Consider the following 14,555-nt stretch of genomic DNA (forward strand, 5'->3'; position numbering starts at 1 on the left):
CAGGTGGCAGAAGCACTGGTGTCCTGTCTCCTGAAATGCTCTTGCATGGGTTGTTAGTCTTCCAGTGAGGTGTGCAGCTAAATTCAACAATACTCTTCTCCACCTGACTCTATGTAGAGGCAGGGAAGGTCATCTCGAAGCCTTAAAGGAACTTTTCTCTTGTGCAAAATGGTTAGAAACTCTGTTGTGGGAGGGTAGGGATGATGTCTCCTAGTGCTTTGGAAGTGGCATTTCATGTATCAGAAAGGGGTCTGCCTAACCAGGCATGCAAAGGCCTTCATCTTCGCCACCTACTTCTGGATTTTTTGCTTCCTTCCTTGTGTCAGCCCACCAAAACCTACAGGATTAAATACAATTGCCATGAAGACCATAAATAAATTGTGGACTTGGGTACAGATGGCAAGAACATACCTCTTATAAAAACAATACACAGTGAGCTGAATGTACTGCTGAGGAAACATGAGACTCTTGTAGATTTCAGGCCAAGGGCTAGAGGCTCACCCAGGCTCCGGTTTGTCTCGGAATATATCTGAAAGGTGAGGAGGGGCAGTCCGCTGCCAGATTACCTGGATTCAAGTCCTGCCTTTGCTATTTCTGTGTGGCTTTGGGCAAGTGCCAAGCCCTTCCATTTCTGCATCTGTGACATGGAGTTCAGGACAAGGAATAGTGCCTGGCAGGGAGGAAGCCATGTGTCAGCTTTTGCTAACCTCACAAACTGATGAGCCAGCCCCCGTAAACCCTTTCACAGGCCTGACAGCCTCGTGGAAAATGATAGTGACCCCAGACAGTTCAGCTGTTTGGGGATGACTTTTTGCAGAATTAAATAAGTCTGGGACTCTGCAGATTGGAGATGGGGTGTCTATTTCTATTTCTTGGACGGCTTAACATGGGGACCTATCCAGAGGAAATGCTGCTTATTCTCCTTCCAAATAAATAAATTCTGAAGTTGGCTGAAGCTTTTCATGAGGTGCTCAACTCTCAAGTCTCCTTTCTTATTTCTGATCATTTGGCCTAGTCTTAGCTCCTATTCATTTTTTTTCTTACTTTTTCACAGTAAAATAAAGGAGTAAATAAAGCCTATAGCTCGTGCAGAAGGAAGATCACAGAAGTGGGTGTCACAACACAGCGGCTCCTGAGTGGTTGCTTCAATCTGGCCACAGATTCTGGTCATTATTGAGATTCATAAGTAGGTGGAGACCACGTCAGCATTATTTATTGGAAAATTCAGGCCATGACTCTCCAATTTATGATGTGAAAAGCAATATTTTATTCAAGCGCATGCATTCTGAGGCTTATAGCTAAGTAGGGGCTTTAAGGGTGCGTACCACTAGATCCGATATAAAGACGGCATTAAGGTCAGAATACCGAAGTGACCGATTTACAGAGGAGCTTTGTGAAGGTAAGGCACAAAGAGTCGAACAAATGTTATTCAAGCCCATCTTGCCTGTGGGTTTTCAAAAGCTGGTGATGGTAAAAATCCAATCACTCCACTGTGTGGAAAACAACTCATGTCATTAGTTTTTGGCATTTTCTTTTGTGATGCAGTACAGCTAATGGTCGGTATGGGCAGCCGTATAGACCGGCCATTTGAGGACCCACACTTTAGACACACAGGCATGGCTGTGTTCACTTTAATAGGAACCATGTGTTCCAATCAAAACAACATCTGACCCTCATGCTTCAAATAGTATGTCTGCTTCTCAAGGGGTCTATTCAGCCAGACAGCTGTTGGGAGATTTATTCCCACATTTTTAATTTGTCTTTGGCCTGGACAAACTGCTCATGTTTTAATATTTCTCTGGATATTGTTTTTCACTGTTTTACCTCCTTAGCTTAAATCTTTGGTTTCCAGCTCAAATCTCAAATTGTTTTTAAGGTGAGGTCCACCAAAATTCATTTGATTTTTTTTTTTTTGGTGTTATTTTAGAGCAAAAATTCAGGTTAAAGTTATTTTTAAAGATTAGGTTACTTAGGAGCAACTTAAAATTCTTTGGCTTTAATTATTTCTCTGTGTGGACCAGGATAAAGAACACTTTCTTTTGATTCAAAGATCTTTTCTCTGATCCTTCAAAATAGATGGAGGCTTGACTTGCTACATAGTGGAGATGGTAAATGAAAAAAGTAGTTGAGGATCCTAATTGTGAATTTCCTAAAAAGAATCAGTTCAGTGAGAAAGAGGGGCAGTATAGCATGGTGGCTAGGAGCCTCAATATTGGAGTCAGACATCCCTGAGGTAGAAACCCTGCTCCGCTGCTAGCTGCAAGATTGTGGGCAACGACCTAGCTTGTTCAAGATTTACTTTCCTTACACAGAAAACAGAGAAGCCCCGTCTCAACGGATTAAATGAGATGATGTGTGGTAAGTACATAATCTAGCTCGTAGAAAACAGTACATATTCAATAAAGTACAGCTTTATTTCAAAACTGACATCTCTAGTCTTGGTCCATAAAGAGGAAGCAGCACATACTAAGTCCTGTGACAGGGAGGGAGCATAGTGACTTTTCAAATGAAACCGAATTCCTCGTGGCTAGCGAAGAGCGCAGTGGAGAGAATGGTGAAAGATGAGCCAGGTTCAGGATCTTGTCACACTGTTCCCTGGCTCCCTCATACATTAGCAACTGAATCTGCCTGATAGTGGATGCATCTTGACACGTGCATGAAATAAAACACTACTGGGAAAAATGAGCCAGAAGATACTCGCCATGGACCCCTGGATCCTTTCTGAACTTTTAATCTACTCATTGCTGTGAAGCATTTGAGTCTAATAAGGGGTTGACATTTACAATGGACACTTCTAAAAGATCACCATAAAGCATTGAGATATTTGACATCTTTATGCAAACCCTCTAATAAAAAAAGAAAGCAAAATGAAATGGTGAAACAAACAGATTTCAGCCTGAGTTTATAATAGACTTATTTAGCTGGTTATGATAAAATGAAATGGGATATGGAGAATCCACATGGATGGTCAGGCATTTCAAAATTTTGCTTAGGTTCATGTTTTTTATTGTTTGTTTGTTTTTGGAGACATGGTCTCACTCTGTTGCCCAGGCTGGAGTGCTGTGGCACAATCATGGCTCACTGCAGCCTCTACCTTCTGGGTTCAAGTGAGGGCCCCAACTCAGCCTCTCAATAGCTGGGACTACAGGCACAAGCCACCATGCCCAGCTAATTCATTATTATTATTTTTTTGTAGGCACAAGGGTCTCATTATGTTGCTCAGATTGGTCTAAAACGCCTGTGCTCAAGTGATTCTCCTGCCTTGGCCTCTCAAAGTGCTGGGTTTATAGGCGCGAACCACTGCGTCCAGACTTCATGTTGTTTCTAATCTATGAATGCAGGGTGCATCCATTGGCATAGCCACATTCTTATTAAGGTGTGGGCACCTACCTTTTTCCTTTGGAAGTTCACATCAAGTTTCATTGAGGCACACTTGTTCAACGTATTTAGTCGTCTAAAATGAAAGAAAAATGTGATGATTACTTTCATTAATGAATTTAAATGTCTCCAGTTAATCCTCCTTTGTTTCCAGTAAAGATGAAGCTGCAGGAACAACCAATTATATCTCCAGACAGCACTGCACCCACAGAAGGTATGCTTTAAAATCGTTCCCATTTGTTCTCCAGCCTCCTGACTGTAAGGACTCTACCGCCAAGCCCACCAATCCCTGCCTCTTCCCTAATCTAAAGCCAGCCCTTTTCTGCCTTCTCTTTCCACTGTTCTTGGAATCCATGGCCAATCATTTTAGCCACACTTTCACCAGCCCCTCAAATTGTTGGCCACCTTGACCTTGCATCGTCTATCCTGTTACTCTCTAAACATGGATCAACACACCACGTGTCTTTTCTCCTGACATCAGGCAGTTGGGTATAGGTGGAAAATAACTCACATTACAGTGCTTAATTATACATGCTATAATCTGACTATGTTGCTCCAAAATACAGATGTTGAAGCCCTAATGCCCAACATGATTGATTTAGAGTAAAGACATGATTAACGGTTAATGAGGTCACCAGGGAGGAGCTTTGATCCCAGAAGACTCATGTCCTTGTAAGAAGAGATACCAGACAGCTCCCTCTCTCTCTCTGCATGTGAGGACACAGTGAGAAGGCAGACATCTACAGGTCACAGGACCCTTACCAGGAGCCAAACCCTGCCAGCACCTTGATCTTGAACTTTCCAGCCTCCAGAACCGTGAGAAAATGAATTTGTTGTTTAAGGCACTCAGTCGTGGTGTTTCCTCATGGCAGCCTGTGCTAATAAATACATTTTGATTTTCACCCTCAGCTAGACTCTCCAAGATGTTACTCTGCATTTCTTTCATTTTATTTCTCCTCTGGTTGGCTCCCAATCTCAGACCACCAAAAAGATTCATTCTCTCAACACATGACATAGCCACCATTGCCAGTGAGAAAATATAAGCTATTAGATAAGAATTCTTTTAATAATCTTTTTCACCCTAAATTGTATCTATGAGCTTATTCATCCCACTAGTCTTCTGGTTCACAGGAAAAGATAGTCCTATTCTTTATCAAAGCCAGCGCCTCAACCTTGTTTTCATTTCACATCCACCACTTCATCTGGGACGTTGTCACCTCGTTTATTCCCTCTGACATCTGCAATCTCTCTCAACTGCCTGCTTTTCTTTGAGCCCACTCCTGTCTTAAACAAGCTGACTAACCAATTAGTTAGCTACCCAAAGAACCATAATCAAGCAACCTATCAATTCTCCTTCACTTCTGTCTTTTCACCAAGTAACTAGACCAACTACCCTAATATTCCCCTGTCTTTCACATCTCAATTTGTTGATTACATGCTCAGTTTTCATTCACTCTGTAACCTTCTGCACTCTAATATTCATGAAATTCTCTTTGCAAATACTCATTATTTTGCTTTACTTGATTGCTTTTAAAAATCACAATCATGAATGCCTGTGGAGATAATTCTGTTTCTTTTGGCGTTTAATTCTTTTTGTTGATGTTGTTGAGAATGAGTCTCTGTCTATCTCCCAGGCTGGAGTGCAGTGGCACAATCTTGGCTCATTGCAGCCTCCGTTTCCTGGGTTCCAGTGATTCTCATGCCTCAGCCTCCCGAGTAGCTGGGATTACAGGCACCCACCACCACGCTGGACTAATTTTTGTATTTTTAGTAGAGACGGAGTTTCACCATGTTGGACAGGCTCGTCTCAAACTCTTGACCTCAGGTGATCCTCCCACTTCAGCCTCCGAAAGTGCTATGATTACAGATGTGAGCCACCGAGTCTGGCCATTGTGGTGTTTACTTTTAATAACATGTTTGTGCTGTCACTTATTGATCTTTCCGGTCAAATTATTATCAATCGGCTGTTCTATGAGAGATGAGAGTTTATTTTCTTTTACTACTTATTCCCACCCCTCACACCCCCTGACACAGACCCCACACCACACATTCACACACACACATACACTCACTCTTTGTCTCTTTCAAATGTAGTTATGTCATAATTTCATGTTTTTTTGGATAAATTAATAGTGTTAATTATGACCATGGAATGCTATTTAGAATATGTAATACTCTGATTATCTTTCCTTTCATTCTCAGTGTTTTGTTATTCCTGGAGTAAACAAGCATCTTATTTGTTTCCTTAGTTTTCTATGTGCTCATCTCTCAATTCAAACCCAACTGCTTCCCTGACTCGAAGTGCTTCCTATCATATCAGAGTCTATCGTTGTAATTTCCCTGGATACATGCCTCTTAGAGTCATCTGAACTGTTCTAGTTGGGATGTGCTGCCCGTGTTTTGCTTTTTTATCATGTGATAATCACAGTTCTCAAATCTCGGATTTTTGAGAATGACTTCTAGAGTTCTGGAGCTCAGGAGCAGAAGAAGCCTGGGAATGTCACCACTTAGAAAGTGGGTAGACTATCACAGAGGCCCCCATTTTCAATACAGCACCCCATTTTCAACTATGCCAGATGCCTCCCAGTCTAGGGTGTGTCTGTTTTTGCTTCTCCAGGAAATCCACTTCTTGTCTACTGATGATAACAGGGGAGAGAAGTTCGCTGAGATACGACTGCGGTGGTACAGCCAGGGCTCAACCTACTTCAGAATAGAATTTTAAATGACTCTCAATTTTTAGCCCTCTTTCACCCTCACCTCCAATTTTTGAGCATTTTAGAATTTCTAGAGTGAAAAGTGAGTTATTTTATGACTTCAACCAGTTACCACTTAGATTCTGTGTGTGTGTGTGTGTGTGTGTGTGTGTGTGTGTGTATGTGTGTGTGTGTGTGTGTGCTCATCAAGTCCTCTACTACATGTTTCCATTTCTCTGCCTGGAAAAGGTTACGGTTGTGATCTCTCTCCCTGGATAGACTTTGGCTTTTGTAAAGAAATGTCTCTTTGAAAATTACTGAGAATTTAGAAGCAAGCAAATTCAGGTGCTCAATGTCTCATCTTTGACCCCTGACCAAAACAGTAACAACAACAAAAAAACCCACTTCTTCACACCAACAAGTTTTCTGTGCTCCTTAAATATCACTTCTTTCCACGATCACATTCCCTCCTACCACTCACAGGGGTACAGGGGCTTCCTTTCTCCCTCCCTTCCTCCCTGCCTCCCTGCCTCCCTGCCTTCCTTCTCTCCCTCCCTTCCTCCCTTCCCCCTTCCCCCTTCCCTCTCTCCCTCCCTCACTCTCCTTCCTTCCTCCTTTTCCTTTTTTTTCTTTCTTTCTTTTTTCTTTCTTTCTCTTTTTTTCTTTCTTTCTTTTCTTTCTTTCTTCCTTTTCTTTCTTTCTTTCTCTCTCTCTTCTTTCTTCCTTCTTTCTTTCTTTTCTCTCTCTCTTTCTTTCTTTCTCTTTCTCTCTCTCTTCCTTCCTCCCTCTATCCCTCCCTCCTTCCCTCTCATTCTTCCTTCCCTCTTTCCTTCCTCTCTATCTTTCTCTCATTTTCTCTCTCACTTTCTTTTTTAGAGGAGGGTTTCACTCTGTTGCCCAGGTTGGAGTGCAGTGGCATGATCACAGCTCATTGCAGCCTTGAACTCCTGAGCTCAAGGGAAACTCCTGCCTCAGCTTCTGAAGTAGCTAGGACTACGAGTGCCTTCTACCATGCCCTCCTACTTTTTGTATTTTTTTCGTAGAGACAGGATCTTGCTATGTTGCCCAGGCTGGTCTCAAACTCCTGGCCTCAAGTGATCCTCCTGCCTCAGTCTCACAAAGCACTTGGGCTTACAGGCATGAGCCACCACACCCAGCCCCTCTTTCTGACTTCTGTCATCCATAGATTAGTTTTGCTTCTTCTTGGTCATTGTGTAAGTAGAATTAAATAGTATATATTTTTTGAATGATTGTTTTTTCATTCAACACAATGTTTGTGAGATTGACTCATGTTGCTGAATATGCTAAGAGTCATTCAGCTTAGTTGCTGAGTAGTACTCCATGGTATGAAGATGCACAATTGGGTTACCTATTCTCTTTCTGATGGACATTTATGTTGTTTCCAGTTTTGACCAACAAATTTCTAACCATCAAATTCAATGGCTTCTTTTTAGCAAAGACCTATTAATAGCAATAGTCACTAATTTGTACCCATCATTCTTTGAAATTCTTTTCATCCTTGACATTCAAGATTATGAATTATCTCATCTCTCTGGACACTATCTCCTTCCTGCCACCAAGCAGTACTTGCTTCTTAACTATTTTTGTTGTTGTTGTTAGAATTCAGACTGACGTCGATGTTTTTTTAAATTCTCCATGGCTTTGGTGAAGAATCTTAACATAAATTAAACTCGAATGATACCCAGTCCTCTGTCTTCAGCCCAGGCATCTCACCTGAGCCCCAGAGTTACATTTTGCATTCTCTTCAAAATTTATTTCCCCTACTTACTGTCTTAACTAAGAGCATCACCAGCGGGCCAAATGATGTCATCCTGAGGCTCTACTCCTTCACGATCTATATTCATTGATTGCCAAATCCTGTCACTTATACCTCTATGATGTCTTTGAAGGCTTGCCTCTCCTTTGGCCCTAATTCAGTCTCTTGTTGTTGTTTATCGGGACTCAGACAACAGCCTCCTAATTGGTTTCACTACCACTTCTAGAGCTTTGCAGTGAAACCAGTTCTATTTCTCAACTTTTTCTCATGTCACTCACTGACTGAAATACGTTTCATGACTCTCCTCATTTTCAACCATCTCCAACGTACCTTTCTGACCACACATTCATTAGTGTCAGATACACCAGGCAATGCTGGGTCAGGAGCCGACCATCTCGTCTGAGACCATCTTTGGCAGGTTCTCAGCCTGTCTCTTTGGTCAATTCCATGTGTGTTAGTATGTCTACCTAAGAGTGGTATGTGAAGTGAAAAAAAAAAAGGTTGATACTGCACATCTGGCGGCTCTGTAACAGGGTTGTTTAGGGAAAGATTGCCTGTTATTTATAAAATGAACTTATCCAGCAAAATTGTTCTTCCATTATGGTTTGGAAGCACAAACAAAACACTCTGTTCTGCTTTTCTGCGAAAACGTTTTGATCTATGACATACACAAAAGACATCAAAGGAATCATCTTCTATATACCACAGACTCAAATGTGCCTTATACTTTCTGACACACGCAGGAAGCTTATTTACTATTTCCTAAAGCTGAAGACTCTAAGTAGATTTGACTTTGTAGCTTTGGGTGCTTTTATTGCCCTTAAACTCAGATGTTTGCCTGTACCTTACAAATTGCTTTTCTACTTGATAGAAAGTAGTTGCAAAACATGAATTTGATAAAGGATTCATATTCAGAACACCTAAAGAACTCTTAAACACAGTGACAAGTCAAACAACCTGAATTTTTTATTTGTTTTGAGATGGAGTTTTACTCTTTTTGACCAGGCTGGAGTGCAATGGTGCAATCTTAGCTCACTGCTACCTCTGTCTCCTGGTTTCAAGTGATTCTCCTACCTCTGCCTCCCAAGTAGCTGGGATTACAGGCATGCGCCACCACGCCTGGCTAATTTTTTGTATTTTTAGTAGAGATAGGGTTTCACCATGTTGGTCAGCTGGCCTCAAACTCTAGACCTCAGGTGATCCACCTGTCTTGGCCTCCCAAAGTGCTGGGAATACAGGCATGAGCCACCACACCTGGCCACAACCTGATTTTTCAAATGGGCAGAATATTCGAATAGACACTTTTAAGAGAAGATATACAAGTGACAAATATGCACATGAAAAGATGTTCAACATCATTAGTCATGAAAGAAATGGAAATTAAAATCATAATGAGATGCCACTACACAACAGAATGCCTAAGTTAAAAATGCTGACAAAAGTATTAGCAAGGATTCAGAACTACTGAAACTTCCAAAGGGGTACAGTCTCTTTGAAAAACAGTTTGGTTGTTGCTTATAAAATTAGGTATATTTTTAGCACTTTATCTAGCAATTCCAATCTCAGCAACTTATATGAGACAAAAGAAATCATGTGTCCATAAAAAGATTTGTACTTTTTACAAATCTTTTTTGGCCACAAAAGGGTTTATACTTGAATGTTCATAGCCGCTTTATTCATAAGATAGCCAAAAAGTAGAAATGGCCCAAATGCCTGTCAGCTGGTAAATGGATATAAAAATTGTGGTATATCCATACAATGGAATACTCAACAATTCAAGGTACTAATAACTGATACATACAATACGATGCATGAATCTCAGAGTTATTATGCTAAATAAAAGAAGCCAGATACAAAGAGCATATACTACAGGACTCCACTTGTAAAATAAATTTCAGGAATGACAAAACTGTACTGACAGAAAACAGAGGAGTGATTGCCAAATGCCAGCACTGGGGGACTTTTTGAGGTCACAGAAAGGTTCTGGGTCATGGGTGGGCATGGTGGCTCATGCCTGTAATCCCAGAACTTTGGGAGGCTCAGGTGGGCAGATTGCTTGAGCCTAGGAACCTTGAGACCAGCCTGGGCAACATGGAGAGACCCTGTCTGTACAAAAAATATAAAAATTAGCTGGGTGTGGTGGCGCAAGCCTGTAGTCCCAGCTACAAGGGAGCTTGAGGTGAGAGGATTGAGCCCGGGAGGTCCAGACTGCAGTGAGCAGAGACCGTGCCACTGCACTCCAGCCTGGATGACACAGTAGGACCCTGTAGCTGAAAAAAACAAAAAACAAAACCAAAAACATTTTATGTCATGGTTGTGGTGATAGTTACATAACTATACATTTGACAAAATTCATCAAATTGTATACTTTCGTGATTTTTTGGAATGTAAATTATATTTAAATAAAGCTGAATAAAAAAATAATGCAAGTGAGTGACATCAGTGAAAAAGGTAGAATACAAACCTCCAAAACCCCACCTCTTCATAAAATCAACAAAAGTACTGGCAATTATTGTCAAAATCAACTTTTTAAGAAAGCGGTAAATTGATATAGGCTTGCAACAAACTAAGTAACACTAAGTGTCTATTTAAGAAAAACAGTAAAACATATGCAAGGACAATGAGCTTTGTGACATTCGAACTCGCCCTTTTCCCCAGCTTTGCAGGAGCTTTGAAAATCAACAGCATCACAATCAAAGTAGGTGAGAAAGAGTTTGCGCTTCCCCAAAACTCCACTGCCAAAGAATTGTCATTATCTGAGCTGTCTGGAAATTCCCTGAAACCCCCCATTCACAGGGCTTATCTTTATTTAACTGGACTCAAATCATCACTGAAACTAGCTTATACCCAGGGCACTGTCAAAGACAGTCAGTAATAATTAGCTAACATGGCAGTTGCCTGAAATGGTAGTAACAGTTGAGCCAAACAAGATGCTAACCAAAAAGCTTAAAAAGAATAGCTGGAGGAATGAGATGTCCATTGTGGGGGGTGGGGGGACTTGGAAGAGTCCAATGTATTCCTATGAATCTAGAAGGCCAAGTACATGTGCAGAACTGTGTGTACACCCAGGAAAGACCTGAGCTGGCCCTAATCTACCTTTAGCTGACCTCGATGATTTGCACAAGCAGGAAATCAAGACTAAAGCAGAGTTATCAATTCCCTGCTGGAACGTTGAAGTCATACTGTAACATGCACAAAGAGCCCCTCAGCAAAGGCTGGGAGATGGACTGGTTGAAGGTATCTAAGAAAACCTCTGTCCAATCATTTGCTGATTACTAAATTAACTGAGTAGATACTTCAGTGGATACAACAAGGGATACAGATTTTAGAGAATTAGTTCAGGATATTCATTAAACAGATAGCAACAATAACAACCCTCGGAAGAGAAGATCTGATTTCAAGAGTTTAAATATTACCATATTTAAAATGTTCAGTTTTAAACAAACAAAATACCAAAACAGTGGATATCAGCAAATTGATTCTAAAGTTTGTATGAAGGAGCAAAAGACACATAATATCCAACGCAATAATGAAGGAGCAAAACTGGAGGACTGACACTATCCAAATTCAAGACTCACTATGAAGCCACAGAGATCACGATAGTGTGGTATTGGTGAAAGAACAGACAAAGAGATAAATGGAACAGAATGAGGATCCCAAAACAGACCCACACAGAGTTAGCTTACGTTTATAAAGGAGCAAAGGCAATACAATGGATAAAAGATAATCTTTCAACAAATGATGTTGCAACAAGTGGACAGTCACATGCAAAAAAAAAAAAAAAATCAGCCTAGACACAGACTGAAGTGTAAACACAAAATTATACAACTCCAAAAAGACAACACAGGAAAAAATCTAGATGACTTTGAATAAGGTGATAATTTTTTAGATTCAACACCACAGGCATGGTCCATGAAAGAAATAATTGATAAACCAGACTTTATTAAAATTGAAAACTTCTGATCAGAGAAAGACCCTTTCAAGAGAATGAGAAGACAAGCTATACGTAAAGAGAACATATTTGCAAAAGATATATCTGATAAAGGATTGTTAGCTAAAATATATAAAGAACCCTTAAAACTCAACAATATGGAAACAAACAGCCCAATTAAAAAATGGGCAAAAGATCTGAACAGACACCTTACTAAAGGAGATGAACACATGGCAAACAAGGCTTTAAAAAGGTGCTCGACATCACATGTCGTTAGGGAATTGCAAATGAAAACATCCATGACATGCTACCACATAGCTATGGTAAAAATCTAAAACAATGACAACACTAAATGCTGGTGGGAATGTGGAGCAACAGAAACTCTCATTCATTGCTGGTGGGAATGAAAAATGGTATGGCCACTTTGGAAGACAGTGGGCAGTATCCTACTGCCAAACACACTTTTATCATATACTCGAGCAATTGCCCTTCTAGGCATTTACTCAAATGAATGGAAAACTTACAGCCACATGAGCGTATAGTAGCTCTATTCATAATTTTCAAAACTTGAAAGCAACCAAGATGTCAGGTGAATGGGTAAATAAACTGTGGTCTATGTAGGCAATAAAACCTTATTCATCAGTAAAAAGAGGTGAGCTCTGAAGCCATGAAAAGACATGGAAGAAACTTAAGTGCATATTACTAAGAGAAAGAAGCCAATATGAGAAGGCTATATACTCTTTGATTCCAATTATATGGCATTCTAGAAGAAGCAAAACTATGGAGATAGTGAAAAGATCAGTGGTTGGCAGGGGAAGGGGAGAGGAAGAGTGGAAAGGTAGAACACAGAGGCTTTGTAGGGCAATGCAGCTGCAGCTACTCTCTATGATACTATAACGGTGGATGCATTTGCCAAAACCCACAGAATATCTAACACCAAGTGTGAACTTGAATGTACACTATGGAGAATTTGGGTGATAATGATGTGTCAATGCAGGTTCATCGATTCTAACGAATGTACCAGTCTGGTGGGGGATGTTGACAGTGAGTGGGTGGGGGGCTGTGCCTGTGTGGGAACAGGCTATGTATGAAAATTCTCTGTAGTTTTTGTTCCGTTTTGTTGTGAACCTAAAACTTATCGAGGAAACAAAGTCTATTTTAGAAAATGAAGTCTTTTTAAAAAATGCATTTAAAACAATTTCATTTCTTGGACTTTGAAATTTCTGATGTATTATCATATGTCTTTTGTTCTTCGTCTACTTAGCTCATTAGTTGCCAATCCTACTAACAAAGTCATCATCATCGAAGATATCTTAGACATAATAGGTAGATTTCAAACAACTATCCAAATCTTCCTTCTGAATCTTGCCATAACCCAAAGGGGAAAATAGTCTATGGTTGCCTGAAGCTATGTACATATTCCCAGCATGGTATAGCATGGCCCTGTGATTTAGCGTATACAAGGTAAAATAAACAATGGCTAGACTCTGTGGGAACACAAATCGGATGAAACATATCCCTGACAGATGTAAATGCCTCTTTAAGATCTGGCTGCCTCAAGTAAAAGAATATGTCACAGCTGAAGTAGTCATCAAACTTTATCAAAACCACTGCAAAATTCTCGTGTGAGGGAAGCCAATCTGCATTTAGTACAAATATTTAGACCCGGTATTTGCTTCCCTTCAACTTAATCATAAGTAATGTAAAATCCTTCAGATAATCTGAGTTGGTCTAATACTGGTTTTTTGGAAAACTCTTCCTGCATGGATGAAAATTGCAATTATAAAATGTGTTTGCAGCATGAATAGTGTGTCCTCCATTGGATTAGAGCCTTGACTGAGGCAGGGACCATAATTTATTCTTATTCTAATCCCCATAAATCCTAGAAGGAAGTTTTATACAAGATAGGCTCTGTAGGCTTTTCTTTTTTAACTGAACATGCTTTGTTTATACAGGTCCAATTGGTGATTGACTTTAAGTAGTTACAATTGACCTTGTACAGTCAGAATAGAATTATTCTCCACCACTGAGTATGAAAGCTATGAGTTGCATCTTATTTGCATTCCTAATGCCCAGTACAGGCCCTGGCGCAGAGCCAATCCATTCAGCAAATGTTTGCTAAGGAAACATTAGATCCTGGACAACGCTAGGGACCATTTGGACTGACACTTTTATTTTCAGATGAGGAGATAAAGCCTCTGAGGGGACCATTTGCTCAAGGCAGCCACACATTAGTGAGCAGCCAAGCTAGAACTTCTTCCTGTCCAGTGATTATCTGCTCATGTCTACTCAAGAAAAATTTTAGGAGAGCCTAGGAAATGAGAGCTTATGTCTCACACCTAGCACAGGCTGTTCAATAAATGGTTGTTTCCATCCCCTCTCTACTTTTTCCAACGTAAGAGAAAGCCCATGGTGCGTGACGAAGCCTGTCCTCTTCATGTTTTGAGCAAACTGGATTCATGTGTCAACCTAAACACAGCAATCCGATCCTTTTGGAAGACAATAACACTGCTGCCACAACCTGTTAATTTTTACGGTTGTTTTCAGAATCCTTGAGAAGGGCGACTATGTTAGTCAATGGGAAACAGTCAGTAGTCTCATTTTAAGAGTGAAACGTGAGGTTCTAATGGGAAGGTCAACAAAAAGAGAAGAAGCCAAGATTCGTTCATCTGACAGTGCACTATGTACCAGGAACAGGTCAGGTGCTGGGATTACAGCGTTTAAAAAGGTATGGTCACTGCCCTTGAGAATCTCATGGTCCCAGGGGGGATAGAAA

At 40.5% G+C, this 14,555-nt stretch overlaps 1 protein-coding gene across 10 annotated transcripts in view; it reads right to left on the reverse strand.

The window, feature by feature from the left end:
* Positions 1-14,555, reverse strand: part of STARD13 (StAR related lipid transfer domain containing 13) — a 252,688-nt gene that overhangs the window by 36,897 nt on the left and 201,236 nt on the right. For 9 of the 10 annotated variants that reach the window (XM_032294846.1, XM_032294848.1, XM_032294844.1 and 6 more), the window contains one exon: positions 3,391-3,454. In XM_032294846.1, the coding sequence (XP_032150737.1) occupies positions 3,391-3,454 (64 nt within the window). Of the gene's footprint in view, positions 1-3,390; positions 3,455-8,174; positions 8,858-14,555 lie in introns of those variants that run through there. The other variant, XM_032294850.1, reaches the window with a different exon arrangement.

Source organism: Sapajus apella, unplaced genomic scaffold (assembly GCF_009761245.1).
Source record: "Sapajus apella isolate SASKATOON/1434 unplaced genomic scaffold, GSC_monkey_1.0 scaffold32, whole genome shotgun sequence".
In the NCBI taxonomy this organism is placed as follows: domain Eukaryota; kingdom Metazoa; phylum Chordata; class Mammalia; order Primates; family Cebidae; genus Sapajus; species Sapajus apella.